This window comes from Pogona vitticeps, chromosome 9, assembly GCF_051106095.1.
Source record: "Pogona vitticeps strain Pit_001003342236 chromosome 9, PviZW2.1, whole genome shotgun sequence".
NCBI lineage: Eukaryota > Metazoa > Chordata > Lepidosauria > Squamata > Agamidae > Pogona > Pogona vitticeps.
In genome coordinates, this window is record NC_135791.1 from 5147658 (window position 1) to 5165053 (window position 17396).

General features: G+C 44.7%; 1 protein-coding gene and 1 long non-coding RNA gene across 5 annotated transcripts in view; one reads left to right on the forward strand and one right to left on the reverse strand.

The window, feature by feature from the left end:
- CSMD2 (CUB and Sushi multiple domains 2) overlaps positions 1-4452 on the forward strand; it is a 533934-nt gene extending 529482 nt beyond the window's left edge. For 3 of the 4 annotated variants that reach the window (XM_078379918.1, XM_020800093.3, XM_072980166.2), the window contains 2 exons: positions 115-292; positions 2379-4070. In XM_078379918.1, the coding sequence (XP_078236044.1) occupies positions 115-274 (160 nt within the window). In that variant the 3' untranslated portion in view covers positions 275-292; positions 2379-4070. Of the gene's footprint in view, positions 1-114; positions 293-2378 lie in introns of all 4 variants that reach the window. The other variant, XM_078379919.1, reaches the window with a different exon arrangement.
- The window catches only part of LOC144584237 (uncharacterized), a 28329-nt gene continuing 11710 nt past the window's right edge, over positions 778-17396 (reverse strand). Inside the window, exons 3-5 of the long non-coding RNA XR_013538364.1 lie at positions 4912-5013; positions 2701-2876; positions 778-977 (exon numbers count right to left, since the gene is read on the reverse strand). This is a non-coding gene — a long non-coding RNA (uncharacterized LOC144584237). The remainder of the gene's footprint in view (positions 978-2700; positions 2877-4911; positions 5014-17396) is intronic.

The following is a 17396-nucleotide window of genomic DNA, read 5'->3' on the forward strand; positions in this document are numbered from 1 at the left end:
CACACAAATTCATCCATTTCTACTTGCCTTTCTGGAGGAGACACAATGTTGTTCTCAGCACCACCCAGCGTCTTCTCTCTTGTCTTTCTGTCTTGTTGGTCCCGTCTGGTACAGAAGGAGACCGAAGGTGCCATTCAATGGCTATGCTGGCCATGAAAACACCAACGTTCGAGGAACATTTGAAAACCCAATGTACGACCGCAACTTGCAGCCGACAGACATCATGGCCAACGAGGCAGAGTTTACAGTCAGCACCGTGTGTACTGCAGTATAGCACTTACAATCCTGCGCAGTAAGTCCCACCGAACGTGCTTTTCACTTGATCGGAACTTCTACTGAAGTTCTCATTCATCATGAATTTTAGTTTTAACAGTTTTCCTTGCATGCTCTCAGATTTGCCATAGTCAGTCTCACTTAGTGTATATCTGCCCTGCCCAACTGCAGCATCTTGATAGTACTTTAACTGCCATGGCCACATCCTGTGAAACCCAAGATTTGATATTAGGCTGGGGTGAATTTAGGACCACCGCTACAGCGCTATAGTGCCTTAATTCAGGGGAATGCACAAGGGTTGTTTAGCAGCGATTGCTGAGTCTCTTCCCAAACTAAGAATTCCAGAATTTTAAAGGAGGGAGCCATGACAGTTATAGTTGAAATCAAACTTCTGCAACCACGTCATTTCCTCTTTTTTCACATCACAGGAGATGGTACATGCTGAGAGAACCATAAGCTGCTCAGGACATGGGCACTTTGCCCCTGCAGCCAAAGGAGAGGATTTGGGATCAAATTTACCAAAACTCCAAGCTTACCCATTCAGGAACAGATTCCTGATCATTAGCACTGAAAAGTACCAGACTTCAACCTACCTTTTCAGCAATCCCACTCCACTTTTTTTTTAAAAGACCACAGCTCAGCTTTGTTGACAACAATGTTTAGCAGCTGCTGAAATCCATTTCAGAGACATCTGCCAAACTCCCCTGTGGGGAAAAAAATCAGGCAGGTGTTATACCATATTCTACAGCACTGGATTAGATGGTAATTTGGGGATTCGTTTCTGCAATGCCATGCCTTTTCCTGTCACCTCCAAATTTATCCCATGCCAAGGAACTCTGACAACCCAAAGCTAAATGGGATGTTTCAATCACCATTCTGCTTCCTGGCAGGGGTTCCTCGCTCTCATTTAGGAAGCTTTGCTTGCAGCTGGGAAGGATCACATCTGGACATGTTAAGGTCTCGACGCTTTTTTCCTCAGTTGCACAACATAATGCCAAACCAACACAGCTCATGCTGCATTATCGGGATGAGTCTGATCATCCTTCTTGCCTGAGCATCTCCGCAGTGGGGGGGGGGGGTTTCAACCCCAGCAAGGGAGACACTGCAATAATGGATTGTGTGCTGCCATGCTTATGGCATGGTGCCTTGCTGCTGCGCTGAATGCATGCGAGGTTGTGAAAGGGCGGTGGTTCCCAACCTTGGGTCACCCAGTTGCTCATGGACTGCAACTCCCAGAATCTCCAGCCAGCACAGCTCCCAAGGAAAGCTTCTGGGAGTTGCAGTCCAAAAACAGCTGGGTTATCCAAGGTTGGATACTACTGCTCTAGAGCAATGGCTACAGGTTTTTAACAGACTGCCCACCATGGGTGTTGTCTGAAAAATGGATCCACAATGAGCTGTATTTATATATCCCCATTATGATATTATTATCAACAGCATTCCTCTCCTTCCTTGTCCCTCTCTCTCATACAGTTCTCTTACCAACACAATGAGAAGGTCTACATGTCAGGATGGGAATGTAGGTGTTGGGTGGACAGTGAGCTGGGCCGGTGATGGGGCTTGGGATGGGGCATGCCTGCATAGGGAAAAGGGATGGCAAAGTACGGGATGGATTTGAGGTTGCCACGATTTGAGAGAGACGCACAAAATGCAGAAACGTGGGTCTGGGCAGGACTCCTGAAATGAGCTGGGTTAATTCAGCCCGAATAGAGGCACTAAGAAAGTTACCTGGGCTGCTTCTCTGCAAAATATCCTCATAAACCTTACACCACCCTGTCCCTTCTAGGGAGCGCATGGCCGTTTAGTAACCAGACCTTGTTTATTATCACCATTTGTTTATCTCTCGTATTTTTAGCGTTTTTTTTAAAAATGTTATTGGCTTTTGCGACAGTTCCTAACTGCCTTAAAAGGGTCTCTTTTTAGGAGAGGTCATAATATAAATAATTTTTCACATATTGCAACATTGTGGGAGAAAACAAGCTAGTTAGTGGTTTGGTAAATCAAAGCTGACTCTCTGTGATGTGACGCTGGCCTTGCTTGAGGTTTTCTCTCTCTCTTCCTTTCCCCTCCTTCCCTGCGGATTCCCCTTCTCTCTTCCTCTACAGCATGCTCCAGGAACAGGAGCCTCGCCAGTGCCCAGTGTTCCTCCTGGTTCATCTTTGCCCATGATCACCCCTCCCAGCGATGCTGGGGATGTGGAGATGATAGGGTGCCTTTGAGTTGGATCCGGGGAGGGAAAGAGAGAGACAGAGAGAGGAGGACTGCCTTGCTGTTGATCACCACTCCGCATCTCCATTGCCCATCTGTTCTGCCCTGCAGCTGATAATCAAACCAACCAAAGCATCCACTCCAGCCCTCCTGTTGAGAGCATAGGGGAGTGGACCAATCCCCCCGCTGCCGCCGCTGCCACGGCCATCACCTCCTCACCTTTGAGCCGTTTTCTAGCTGATCCTGGCCAACTTGAGAACTTGGGGACTACCGCTCACGAGACCAGATGCTGCCCCGTTGCTCGTGTTTAGCAGGTGATTGCCTTTTGGGGGACAGGGAGAGAGCATCTTGTAGCAATGTCATGGGAAGTCTACTGACGTTCATACCCACTTTGCCTGAGGAAGTAGTAAATGTTGTGGTGAAGAAAATCTTGTGGATGCCAAGAACTTGGGACAAAAGAGCCCGTAATACAGCAGGTCCAGCAAAGACAGAAAATGTTGCTCCAGAAATTTCTGTCCCCTCCCTCCCCTCTTCCATATTCCATGACAATGTCCTGCTGCAAGTCCCTGAGATGTCTACAAAATCCTGATGCTCCTCTCCCCCACCAACCCATTAAACAGCACCCCCATCATCATCATCATCATCATCATTATCCTACAGTTTTAATCTCTGCTTTATTATCTTAAGGTCAGATTCTCTTCTTTTTTCCAGTTCCCATCTAGTTGGCCAACTCAAAAATCATGTCTTTCCTGCTACAGTTCTTCAATAGTTTTGACAAGACCTCCAGCAAATAAAGACTTTTCCAATAATGCCGTACTTCTAGGTAGGATCAAAAAAGGGTGGTGGCCTTCTCTAGCCAGTTATCATAAACAACTGTTTCAACTAAGGCATTTACTATCGCCTGTTGCCAGGCCCTTAAATTGCAGTATTTTGTCACTAGGAAAATTCAAACTACTCAAGTTCCCCTCGCTCTTTTTTAAAGGACTGGCTTGTTGTGGAATATGGCAGTATGAAGGGCATGAGATTAACGCCTATAGCACCAGTGCTGCATAACACCCCTCATTTATTTTCCACATATGAGCCAGAATCCTGTAAGGAACTGACGTCAGCATTAAGGGTAACAGCACCGACTGTGATGGTGCTTTGTTACTGAATAGCGAGTTGCTGCTCACGTTCTTGGTTATGTGCCCGGTTGTGTGGCCAGTCGTCCAACTGGCGCACAACCAGGAATGCAAATGGCAGCTTGTTAATTAGCAATTCACCAATACAATTTATGCCATCATGCTTGTACTGGTGTAAATACTGACTAGGATTTGAGCCATTTTTCATTTTCCAGAACCTAGCTACATTATTTTCTCAGACTACCAGAATCACCTCTCAGCACGGCCACTGAGAGTTACAATCCCAACTGTGTTTTTTCATCTGTCCCATCCCAAACCAATGTAGCAGGATGGCTATTATTTGCCCATAGGGTGGTGAGCTTTTTCTTCTTATCCCATTATATTCTGGGCTATTATACTCTCTGCTGCCCAGTAAATGAAAGAAAGTTAACGAGCCTAACCCACTCCTGCTCATCTGATGCTGCAAAAGAAGACCTTCTACTGCTGCCCTTCAGTGCTAATAATAAAAATCCAGGGATTTCTCTTAGGCTGGAGCAGTCCATTAGCCACAGAACGCTGCCTTATACCTAATCATGGATCCATCTAAGCTCAGCAATGTCAACTCTGACTGGCAGTGGCTCGCCAGGGTTCTAAACAAAGGGTCTTTTCCTATCCCAAGCTGGAGATGCAATGCTGAGCATTGAGCCCAAAACCTTCACCATGAGAAGCATGTGCTCAAATACTGACCTACGGAAGCCTCATCTCAGGACTCTGCTAGAGGTTCCCGAAACAAATGGCGCTGTCACTTTGTTCCACCCCCATCTCATCTCAAACACCAAGTTGGTCATGAGATGACCACATGCATTTCCCACCATCATCCGCATACCATTTTCAGCTTCTACCCTGGTGCTTCTTCAATCTCTACAGCTGACCATGGGAGACAGGGCAAGGTACCGAGTGTTGCACCAATCTAGACACGATCAGGAACAGGGTGCAAGTGACATGGAGAAACCGTAGCTCAAGTCTTTCTTGTAAAACCCCACTTGGATGCAGCATGCCTGCACCCTTCTCGTGACCATGTGCGTTGGAAAGATGGAGAAGCAAATCCTTCCTCTGTCTAACTGAATATGTTCACACTTGCAATTCTCCAAGCACAAATGAGCCAAACATTTCTGTATCACTGTAGATACAGTGTTGAATAAGGAAATCACATGCAAGAGTCGGGGTAACAATCCTCCAAAGGTGATCTGAAGGATGACCCTTAATGCAGATTTTAAATTAATCAAATTCAATTTACTATTCTGATAATAAAGACTTGCCAAAGAATCACCTTTTCTCTCCCAGTAGCTCCACATGCCTTGCTTTCATGAGCTTCCATTCATCCCAAGGTTTCTCCACATCATCCACTGATGGGCTGTTCCGATACGCTGTCCTGGAAGAAGAATATAGTCTAAGTATTATGAATTCTCCAGGCTCAATCCAGTCACCAATCCTAGAATAGACCGTCTGAAACAATCACTGCAATCTAAGACAGCATTTACGTCAATCCCTTGGAGTATGGTTGGGGGCAGCAGTTAGATTTAACCTCTCAGGCGGCATTTAAAAGTGCCATTAGACTACATCGTACAAAACTTGGAACTGACAGTGTTTCAAATACACAGCAGTGCTCAAACCTGAAATGGAGAATATTATAGTGAACTATTTAGAGTCTCCATAGTGAATTGGAAATGAGAGAACCTGAGACCACCTCAAATACAGAAAGTAGCATCTAGTTCACACGGCTTTAAAACATGGGTTGAGGAATTGTTGTGACTGCTTGTCCCAATGTGAGCAAATCTGCTCAAAATCCTGTCAATCTGAAATCCATTGATGTTACCTCAGTCTCGACAACGAAACCAGAGGAATTTCAAACTGGTTCACTTTTGGCTGGATTGTACCTTTTCTCAGCGTGGTCAGCGGCAAACATTTAAAGCCGTATAGGCATTTCCTCTTGTAACTAATTAATTTTTGTCAATGGAAACTGCAAGTGTGAACACACATGGGATGTGGACACAACACCAAGATATTGAGGTCTGGACTTTAAACTCGGCATGAGGGAGATGACAGGATACGTCCCTTCAGAATTTTGTTCAAAAACCATAAAGAACTTTTCAAACAATAACCCCAAGGTAAAAACACTTTGCCCTTTCTTCTTTGTGCATTTTCCACAGAAAGCCACTTCAGAATCCCAAAGGAAAATCCAAAGCTTCAAATACAATTACTTTTAAAATACATATATACTATTATAAAGGAAGAAGGCTGATTGCTTTCTTTCCAGCTTATCCTAAATACGGGAGAAACGGTTGGTGTCAGCTTCCCAGATCTAATAACATTTCGTGTCACTCTTGCAGCTTGGAGAGGATGTCTGGGGTGAAAATTATCATTAGGGACGGGAGTCGTACTGCAAATCTTGTAATTCCAAATTCTGGGAGTTCTACCAGACAAAAAGACAAGCGGGAGAAAGGCCTCCCCTAGAAGGCTGAGCTCGGCCTAGCTCTGCCCAAGCTCCCTGCCCTCAATCCCAGATGGGAGCTTTTGGAACAGGAAGCTTGGGCAGAGCTAGGCCGAGCTCACCATCAAAGCCTTCTGCATCAGGCCTTTTTCCCAGGCGAGCCAAATGTAGGTTTCTATAAAGGTGTCTGTCCGTCTGTCTGTCTGTCAGAACTCCCAGAATGGAGAATTTGGGGATATGCAGTCCAAGAAATCCAAAAATATCCCACCCTTAGTTACAACAGCTGAGACTTCTAGGGAGGGCTTGGAAACAGCAAAAAACGTTCCACAGAGCAAGTTCACCTCAATTCATTGGGCAGCACTTTCATGGCCCAACCTGATATTAGGAAAACGGGGCCAGAAAAATAACAATCATGCCTTATTTCTTACAAATACTTAATGCATCAAAGGGTGAGAGAAAAGTAAAGGTGGATTAAGTTCCTACACTGGTTGCTTTGAGTCTCGAATCATGTCTTACCTCCGTGCATTCCAGCTGGAATGACTCAGATTGTCACACCGTCAGTAGAATTTGGCTCAAATTAGAAAAGACACAGACCAAATTCCTTGTTTACTTCCGGACCAATGGAAACTACAGAGTACACCCCACTCTCCAATGTAGCAAAGACCAATTATTTTATTTTGAAAAACAGCTATTATTTCAGGAAATCAGTACGGAGCCAACGCCCATGAGTTGTCTGGGGAAAACGGCACAGTTTACTCAAACGCAGGATAGAGTTACGACTTCTCTAGTGCAGAAGTAGTTGGGTAGCTTGGCCGTTTTAAAGTTAATGCCAACTGTCCTTTCTGCTTTTGGAATTCAAAGGAGAAAATGAAATAGCGCCATTTTGCTCTTCAGCCTTCATATTCACATGGAAAAAAATAGTACGTGGCAGGGAAAAGCGGGATGGGATATCTCCTTGAAACCTAGGTTTTACATGTCGGGAGTTTTGTTTGTGTGTGCATGCACGAGTGTTATCTGGTACAGAAGTGACATCTTTTACCACTGGCTTGAAAGATCAGGTGCAACCACTCGTTCTGTCCCACCAGCTAACAGAAATTCTTCCAGAATCTCCCATTTCTTAAGCCAAGATACCCCCTCAACTTAATGGTGATTTGGTGTGAGAATTTGAGGGTTAACTGCATGCACCGGTGTCTTCTCTTCCAAATCTAACCTCTACCATGCAACACTACCCCAGAATTATCACATTGAGTAACCATCCTGAAAGACCCTTGCCAAGGACCCTCGGCTTGCCAGGGCTGCCCCCACGGATTGGCTTTTGTGCTACCTGTTTTCAGTCACAATAGGGTCAAGTCCATAGGTATACTGTTCTCTCTGATAAACCGACCTGTTCTGAATGGTTATTCACAAAGCGTCCTCCCATCTCAGAAGAAGGGCAACTTCACAGTCTCATGCTCCAAGAGTATTTAATTCTTAATTTATCTTAGAAAGCATCACCAAAAGAGGTTTTCAAACAGCAAAAACTTGAGAGTATTCACTACTAGTTTTCCAGTATTCCACAATAAGATCAAGAATGTCTCCTCTGAGTCAGAGTAGTTCTTAAGAAGAATGCAGATTTCTATTGATTACACACACCTTTCCCTCCTAACAGATTTCTTTAGCTCTGTGTCTCAGCCAAGTTGCAAATTCAACCCATGTTTGCCTTCCACTGGCCAATCACAAAATGCAGCATGCTAGATCTAAAATATGTAGGTGAAGAAAAGAGCCTACTAGGAAAATGAGGCAAATTTCACCACTTGATGGAGCATCTCGTCAAAATGTGTTTGGGGGGGGGGGAGTAACAAATATAATTATCTTGCCTGACTCTCAAGAAGACATCTTCCGCACAATTTCTGTTCTTTCTTCAGTATTGACTGGTACGCTCCGTGGCAAATTCTTAGTTTAACAGGGTCGAAAGAACCACATGAATCAACCTTACACCCTAAAATGCTCCCCAGAATCTTCTGCAACACCAAGGGGCATCAACTGACAGAGCAGTCACTGTGAAAAGCATTTCCTTCGGAAAGAAAGAAACAAACCCCACCGCCCTTCCAGGTTGTGCTATCTATGCTTCAAATATTAGGGCACGGGAAGGCCTGCACTCGATTATTCCCCCATCAGAAGCATCATTCTTATCATTTCTTTCTTTTTTAAAAAAGAACTCCTTTATCTATGCGAATTGGGGGTGGGGGTGGGGGTAAGGAGAGACACTTCTGAACTCCCTGTGGCTTTTTCAACGCTGGACAAGAAATTATGGTCATTTTCAGTGCCCAATGGACTCGTGTCACTGTTTAACAGAAAAAAAATAGAAGAAAAAATAGATAAAAAAACACTTTTGTACAGAGATATATTTTTATGAAACAAAGGTTTGTACAGTGGGGGGGGGGAAGACACAATGTAAATTTTCTTTTCTTTTTTTTCATTATTGTAGTAAACGGCAGTGGAAAATTCAGCTTTTTTTGTAAATGTAATAAAATGTATAAATATGGTTTCCATTAAAAAATAAATGAAAAATCAAGGGAAAAAAAGAAAACTGATTGTAAATATGTATTCTACACATAAAGCTGGCTTGTCTGCAATATATAACATTTTAAGTTATCCTGTCTCTGTATATGAGGCTTAGCCTTTGTGTCTCAGCATTCTTTACTGAATTTGAGAGCTATTTTAAATTTTTGAATTAAAATAAAATATAAATTTTTGCATTGCTTTTCTTATATGGCATTTTTTCCCTCCACATTCTTCTACAGCCTAGGTCAAAACCTCTTCCAGCCCAGGGACCATATTTCAATTTTGGAAGGGTTTCAGAGGCCACATTCCAATAATGGTGAAGGGCAGAAGTTCACCTGTAGAACTTACAGTTCTGCCCTGGCGCAGCAGGTTTCAACAAGCAAAACCTCGGCAGTCTGCAAACAGGAGCCCTTATGTCAGTTGCCATCTGCAAACCTGAGTTCCCGGGCCCTGCAAAACCTTGCTAGTTCTGCAAATTAAAACCTCTTGTTCCATGTGAACATTTCCAGGGGTGCAAACCAAGGTTTCGTTCCTTGCAAAAAGCTTTCCTAGGCTTTATGTGTCCTTCCTCCTTTCCTTTGTTTACATTCTATGGTTAGTGCACTATGTTGTGGATTTTGGTTTAAAAGGAGGGTCTAAGAATCTGGCTATTCATTTAGTTAGCAAAAATTAGGAGAGATTGGCACACAAAACTAGCACTCTTTAAATGGTTCAAATCATTCTAGAAGCATTTAAAGTAGACAAACGGGTATCTTTACTTGCAGTAATTATCAGTAGTTGCAGTCAGTGGAAAGAAAGGGGAGTCTCCAGCATGCAGGAGCACCTGAATGCTCTCTGCTTGGAGGCTAGCAGAGTCTGTTATTAAAAAAACAATGGAAGCAGAAATAAACAAAGAAAGGAGCAAAAGACTGCCTCAAATACCAGAGGCAGGGGCAAAAAAGAATTTACCAATCAAGTTATTGGCAAAGAACAATGGCATTAGTCCGTAAAGCCCTCTCCCACTGATACCCAGTATTAGTTGCAAAGATCAGTTAAGGAGGAAAAAATGCAAACACACTATAGAGATCAGCATGTAAATGTCTGTGTTATAGGGTGGATAAATATCAATTGTTTTTTAAAAAATATTGATTTAAATCACAACTTACAGTAAATTTTAAAAATTGATTTCTTTTATTTAAATTATCAAAAAAAATCCAATTTTTAAAATTTAAATCGTGATTTAAATTAATTTGATTTAAATCAAATCCACCGAAATTCACTTTCACTCTTCCTTACAAAGAAACAGACGAACAAAAGCTTTTTAGCCAAAGCGGGAGAAGATGTAGGAAGACAGAAAAGAGAACAGAAAAGGTTTCTTTATCCCGTAAAATATACATATGTATTTCACAGGAGTAAACGTCAATCAGCACCACTCATGTAAGAGATGTCAGAAACGAGAAGGCACCAGCATCAGTTCCACTCTTTTTATTTAAACAAGGCTTTATTTCCTCTGTTCCTGCCACTCACCCTCCTGGCAAAGACTACACGATCTCTACTAGCTAGCTAGCTCTTTCTCCCCAGAAACAGACTCTAGGCACAAAGGTATGGAAGGGAAGAGATTGTCCAACAAGAAGGCATGGTCTTCCAATCTTGAGTCCCGCCATGCACATATATGAGCAGCCGTCTTAAAATAAGCCCAATGGAAAACAAACTAAGAAACCACCACCTCTTCCAGCAACTGATCATCCTTCTGGCCTCCCTTACCCATGCTCAGAAGCATGCATATAGGAAACAGCCAGTTCATGTCTGTGTCCATGTCCCATGCAGAATAATGTTCCGACCCCTTGCTTTCATTATTACTGATCAGCGGGCAAAATGGTGGTCATCACTATCAACACTGGGGAATGCACAGTTCTGGGGTTTTTTTTCTCCCACACACATCAAGGTGCTGGGTCAAGGGCATATTAAAGGGTCTGAAACTTTAGCAGCTGGTTACCATCTGCTGGCATAAAAGAGCCATTTCCTTTTTAATGCTATTTTGCTTTTAAGTTGGCTCCAGAATACAGTAGGACCACCATAACCGTGGGAGATCGGTTCCAAAACCCACCCACCCACCTCCGCAGATGCTGAAAATGCAGATTATGCTATACAGTACATAGCATAATCTCTGATGCCCTCTCATGGCTAGTTCTGGTAATGGCATCATGGAAGTATACTGTATTTCTCTAGTGAACTCCATACACAGCATGGTATTTTGCTTCCTCTAGTGGCCAGTTCTGGCAACTTTGTCATAAAAATATATATTTCTGGGATTTTTTTAAAAAAATATTTTTAACATTTTCAGACCGTGGATAAGTGAATCACCAGATACTGTAGTTTCTTTGCCTGGGGAGTGAGCCTGCCAGGGTAGACTGAGTTAGAGAGGGGGCTATATCCGTTTTTTCTCATAAATCACCCTCCCCTGCCTGATACCCAGAAACCAAATCAGAACTGTAAGTTTGCATGTGGCTATGAATTCAGACTAAATATCAAATGCATATAATTCCTGCATCACATGCAAAGTATACCCGTCTAAATTTCATCTGTGCCTATCCTAAAATGCACACGAGCTGGGGAGGGACACAGGCTCTTTCCTATCTTTGAACAGGTTCCAATTTAGTAAGGAGTTATTGAGCTAATTAGCAGCAATTTGTATAACTGTTCTTGATAAATTAGCAATTAACTTCTCAGTAACCTCTTGGGTCCTAACCATAGTTCCCCTTCCATCATTTCTCTGCAAGGGCAAATTAACGAATCCCTTGCACAAGCAGAAAGCCCACAATATCGAAGAAGGCATTCTCCAGCTTGTATAATAGGAAGGTGGGGGTCACCAGGGTAAACACAAGAGTATTCAATGGTTTAGGTCTTTGGCTGTGGGCAGAACCAGAGGTTGGGAGTTCGATCCCCCACTGGGCCTGTTTGACAGGGGTTGTTAGACTCAACGATCAATGACTCCCTTGATGGAGCTACTCCACCACGATCAATCCACCAGCTTTTGGCCTCTCACAATATCAAAGCTTTAGGTCTTTGTGGGCAGGCAGGGAAAAAGTGATCAAAGATTAGCTCACCTTGAGCGGACAGACCTCTAGCTCGGAAGAGGTCCAAGAGGCGACCATCCCAGGGACCATGAGATTGTAGCATCGAAGTTTTAGCAGAGGACCAAGGACTGCAAATGGTGAATGTGACTAGGTTCTCCAGAATCAGATCATTTCATGATCTGAGATTTCAGGGCCAGAATCTAAGACCTGGACTTAGATTACAGCAACGGTTCCGAGTCTTGGGTTCCCATATCTTCTCGGACTGCAACATCCAAAAATCCTAGCCGGCACAATTAGTGGTAAAGGATCTGGGAGTTTTAGTCCACAAACATGTGGGGGCCCAAGGTTGGGAACCACTGCATTACAAACCACCAAGTGGAGGCTGGTGTTCATCTCTAAATCCAGCTCAGTAGGATTTTATGAATTCGTTCTAACCCTGAAGGTGAACATGTATGTCTCGTAACCCAGACCTTGTTGAAGAAAAAAAAACCCTCCTTTTCCCATTATGTTTCCCATTATCCCAAAGCAACCATCGCCATTCAGGGAGTTGCAGGTAAGTTTCCAAACTGTGACATGAAACAGCGGATGAGATGGAAAAGCCATTCCAAGATGCAATAAATGCAATCTATTTTCCTCCTAGCTGAATCCAGGGCATGCCCACTTTATTTATCTACTGTATAAGCCTATCCATTCCAGCAACCTCTTAACATTTCAATAAACTGCTACTAGGTTATATGTATATTTTCCAGCGTCGGGGCAGAAAAACATTGGCTGCTAATAAGATTTAAAACGAGTCATTTAATAGCATATTGAACGTTATCATCCAAATAATTCAGCACGCCTGTCTGCTGGTTTTCTGAAGGGCTTAATTGTCTGTGTTGTCTCTGCGATTATGTGCACTGTCTGTTAACCCAAAGACAAATACGCAACCGCCTGCACTTGGCATCAATGACTCCCGTTAGAAAAACCTGTACAAGGGAAGGCTAGCTGAGGTGCGCCCCTCTTCCAGAGATTTCTTCCTGCTGGACCGACAAATTCTGTCACAACAAGAGGGTGTCTGCTCAGGTAAGAATGACTTCTACATTTCAGGACTGGAACAATTATGAGAGATTTCTTTCATCATTCTGATTATAAAGGCTCTGAAGGTGACAAGGCAGCAAAGGGAGCTCTCAGTTAAGGCTTTGGATTATTCTGTCTGATCCCCCGAATATTTTTCACGGAGTTGGACGCAACCGTAGTGGCTAGAAGAATGACTTAGAGATGGGCATGAACGGCCAGATCGCAGGTTCGTGCCAAGTCAGATGACAGCCGAAAAGGTGTGTTCCTTGGTTTGGTGCCCACCTCCCTCCAGTGGGCACCCACTCAGAGGCAGCCCTCCGAGGAGGCGGGACGAGGAAGCCATGGCACTGCTGCCGAGCGGGTGCCCACCAAAGGGGTGGGCGCCGAACTGTGTGACACTGATTCGGCTGTCATCCAAACCAGCACGAGCAGCAATTTGTGCCCTTCTCTAAACAACGTATTACGCTTCTGTTTCTCCTAAATTAGCCCCAGTTCCAAAACCAGTCTGATAACCCAGAGAAAAGCAGGTATCATCATGCTTGCTAAATCCTTCGCTTGGGATAACAACTCTGATGGCTGAGACAGAGGTTAATCCTCACTTTATTTATCCTCACACGGTCAGCAAGAGAACTTTTTAAAGACATCTCCTTGATGTAAACGGAGGCAAAGATGGTGGTGTTCTTCAGAGACAGTTGATCTTGGAGAGAATATGCACATTTTAACAAGCATGTTAAATGTACATTACCAAAAATACCCCCCCTCCAAAAAAAAACACCAAACCTACAACTGTTATCTGGCAGTACAGATCATATTGTACCATGTAGATGAGTTATTCATGTCTGTGTGATCCATCCATCCGCTCATCCTGCTGTGTGTTCAGTGCGTCCATCTATATTTGGGTGCAGAGATTCACATCTACATGCTTAGGATCACAAATACCCTTCGTTTTGCACTCACGACTGGAGTTTTAAGCAAAGTGTATCTTGCGCAAAAAAAGCAGAAGCGGGGAAAAGCCATTTAGTGATTTGGGTCTCCAACAAGAGTCTAGATCTTTTGAGGGGACTGGAAGAACCCCCAGGAGCTGTTCCGCCATGTTGACAAGGCAAGTCTTGATTAAATAGTGACAGCTGTGAGACTTCCCTTCAGACTTATAAAACTCGCTTCCAATAAAAAGCAAGCATCTTGACATACACTCTTCACCCAACCCAAATGGAGAAGAAACATCCTCCAACCATCTCTTCTCCCTATCCTTCCTCCCTCTTCAGTAGCCACCCCATCAAGCTCAGGAACAGCAGGAAAAAGCAAGCAGGGAAACCATCTGCCCCAGACCCCCCTCCCAAAAAAGGGGGGAATGGGGCCCTAGATCTGCATCTGTAATTAATTTATTTCTTTAAAGTAATTCTCTAAACTCTGCCATAGTTCCTGCTTGCCAGGCTGTCTGCGTGCTTCTCCAAAGGAGCTGCCAGCAGCCGCGGCGGAAAGAACCACGCGACGCCGACGCATAGGAGTTGCCTGCTTACGAGCACTCCGTGCGCAAGAGGACACAACAAGGCTTCAGGAGCAAAATCGCAGCTGACGGCCTGCGCTGCTAGTGCCCTGTTAGCTCTCCCAGTACAGAGGAAAGAAACCGTAATTGGGACCGGCATGTCAGGTGTTGCTTCCTCACAACCATTTCCTGGTGCTAACACAGGCTGACGCTTGCGAACTCACGACGGGACAGAAGGGCCACCGGAAATTAGTGTTCAAGCGTCAACGTGCAGCTGCTGCAGAAGAGCCGGAAAGGAGGCGAACATGCCCCAAAGGAGAACCAGGGCCTGATCAAAGCCACGCCGGGCAGCCTCTGATCCAAACTGAAGAATGGCCTACTTCAGGCACATCACAAGAAGACAGGATTCTCTGGGTTGGATGAGAATGCCGGGGAAGGTGGAAGGCAGCAGGAGAAGAGGAGGACCCAAATACGAGAGGGATTCACTCCCTCAAGGAAGCCACAGGATTGAGTTTGCAAATGCGGAGGAGAGGAGAGGACATTATGGAGTCCACTTATTCATAGGGTCACCATAAGTTAGAGATGACTGGACAGCACGTAACAACAACAACTACGTTTCCAATGATCAATCTGATTTCCCTATTACAGCAGAATTGCTTGAAAGAGCTCTGCCTGAATAATCAGACTTGCAAATTCAACCCTTCTGTACCTTCCAAGGACCAATCAGAACACAAAGCATGCAAAATGGAAGATACGGAGGTGAGGAAAACCACATGCTATGACGATTGCCCTGTAAAGATCTCATGCCAATCTCTTCACATGCCCTTCTCCATTGGGGGGGGGAGGGGAGGAGAGCACGTCAAAAAACAAAACCCACAACTGTAATCAATAGTTTGATCACTTGGACCTAGTCATAATTTATTTATTTTATTTATTTATTGGACTTATATACCGCCCCATAGCGCTACAAGCACTCTCCGGGCGGTTTACAATTTAATTATACAGGCTACACATTGCCCCCCCAGCAAGCTGGGTACTCATTTTACCGACCTCGGAAGGATGGAAGGCTGAGTCAACCTTGAGCCGGCTACCTGGGATTTGAACCCCAGGTCGTGAGCACAGTTTTAGCTGCAGTAAAGCGTTTTAACCACTGCGCCACGAGGCTCTTATGGACAGGCTCAATAAAGATGACCCAACCTCTCTTACAGGGAATGATTCAAAAGGCGATCTCTAGGTGGCAATCTTAAAGAATGCATTTTGGTGCAAAGTCCAGTGAAATCGCGACACTCTTCCGCACGTGACCAACAAACGGCCTAAGCGGTGTGGCCGTAGGTCAGCCGTCCTTTTTCTCCAAAGCTCTCCCCACGTTTTGACGCCCGCCACCTCCGACCACTGGTCCTGCTTCTCATTCTGCTCCAGCGCTTCCCCGAGGCCCACCGCCACCCTGCTCCCCTTTCCCCTCCGCTTGCTTCCGCCTTAATCATGCGAGAGGCGACAGCTCCTGCTTGTATCTCCTAATTGCAAAATTAAGGCCGTACCTGGAGAATGCGGCTGCCACGGCAAAATTAAATTATTCAAAGGACGCCGGGCTATTAATTATGCATGTCCTTCAAATCTTTCATCTCTTGATAAGCTTCAGCAGCTTTGGGAAAGGAGGGGGGCGGCGATGGAGGGAGCAGGAGATGAAACGGAGCACGCGCAAACGCACACGGCCCTAAAAATACACTGGGAAAAATTTTTAAAAGCGCACACAGAAGTTGAGGGGAAAGTCTGCTGAATTTAATGAGGCAGAAGCCAGCCAGGAGAAGAGGTGTCGGGAGGACACAGATGCTGCCGATGCCATTCACCACCGTGGCGACGCGGAGGGCTGTTCAACCCATGCTTGAAACAAAACACAAGCTTGTGATCACGCCACACACTGAGCTCGCTGAGAAGGGAACGGCCAGTCCCCCCTCCCACAAACACAGGTCTTTGATAGTCTTGCTTTATGTTCTGCTTTAAGCACAACTCCTCAAAATTGGTGTTAAAATAACACTTTATTGAAAACGGAGGGATTTGACTATAGTAATAGGAACAAAAGCGTGCTGCTTATACATACCACCTCACGGTATTTAAAGCTTTCTCTGGGCTGTTCAGAATTTAATTAGAAAGCCTAAACATTGTCTTCCCCCCACCCCCAGCGGACCAGGTGCTCAATTTACCGACCTTGGAAAGATAGAAGACTGAGTCAACCTTGAGCCAGCGACTTGACCCTGGGATCGAACTCAGGTGGTGAGCAGTCTTCACTGCAGTACTGCAGTTTAACCACTGCACCACAAAGTTCCTGTATCACTGCAGTACAAATTGCCCCTAAGCTAGAAGGGGCTTAACCCATCTATAAGGGCTTCTATAGGGGCTTCAACCTATGTAAAAACTTGGAATAGTTGTGATTTATCAAACTGCAAGACCATGCAAGAAGGCTAGTAGGAAACAGCCATGTACAGTGGTGCCTCGCATAACGAGCACACTGTTTAACGACGAATCCGCATAGCGACGCGTTTTTTGCGATCATTAATGCGATCACATTGTGATGTTTAGATGGGCTATACATCCCATTGCGATGATCGGTAAGCATTTCGCTTACCAATCTCCGCATTGAGATGTTTAGAAAACAGCTGAGCGGTGGTTCCAAAATGGCCGCCGGATCAGCAAAATGGCCGCCCGCAGCATTTTCACGCCCTGCCCTCGCTTACCGGGCAGTGAAAATAGCAGCCGGGTGGGGGAATCTTTGCTTACCAGTGAGTTTTTCCCCCATAGGAACGCATTAAATAGAGTTTAATGCATTCCTATGGGGTTTTCCCCCCGCATAGCGATGAATCCGGATAGCGACGTTAATCCTGGAACAGATTAACATCGCTATGCGGGGCACCACTGTATACACCAAGATAACTTACTGCAGGATTCCACATGAAACCTGTTCAGTAGGTGCTCAGTAAGCCCCGCACAGCTACAGCGTTATGGATCTTGCTACACACGTCTGGGTCTGTGCTCCTAAACCATATACAGTGGTGCCTCGCAAGATGATGTTAATTCGTTCTACGAAAATCGCTGTTAAGCGAAAACATCTTGCGAAAGACGTTTTCCCATTGAAATGCATTGAAAACCTGATAATCTGTTCCAATGGGAACGGATTGTCATCG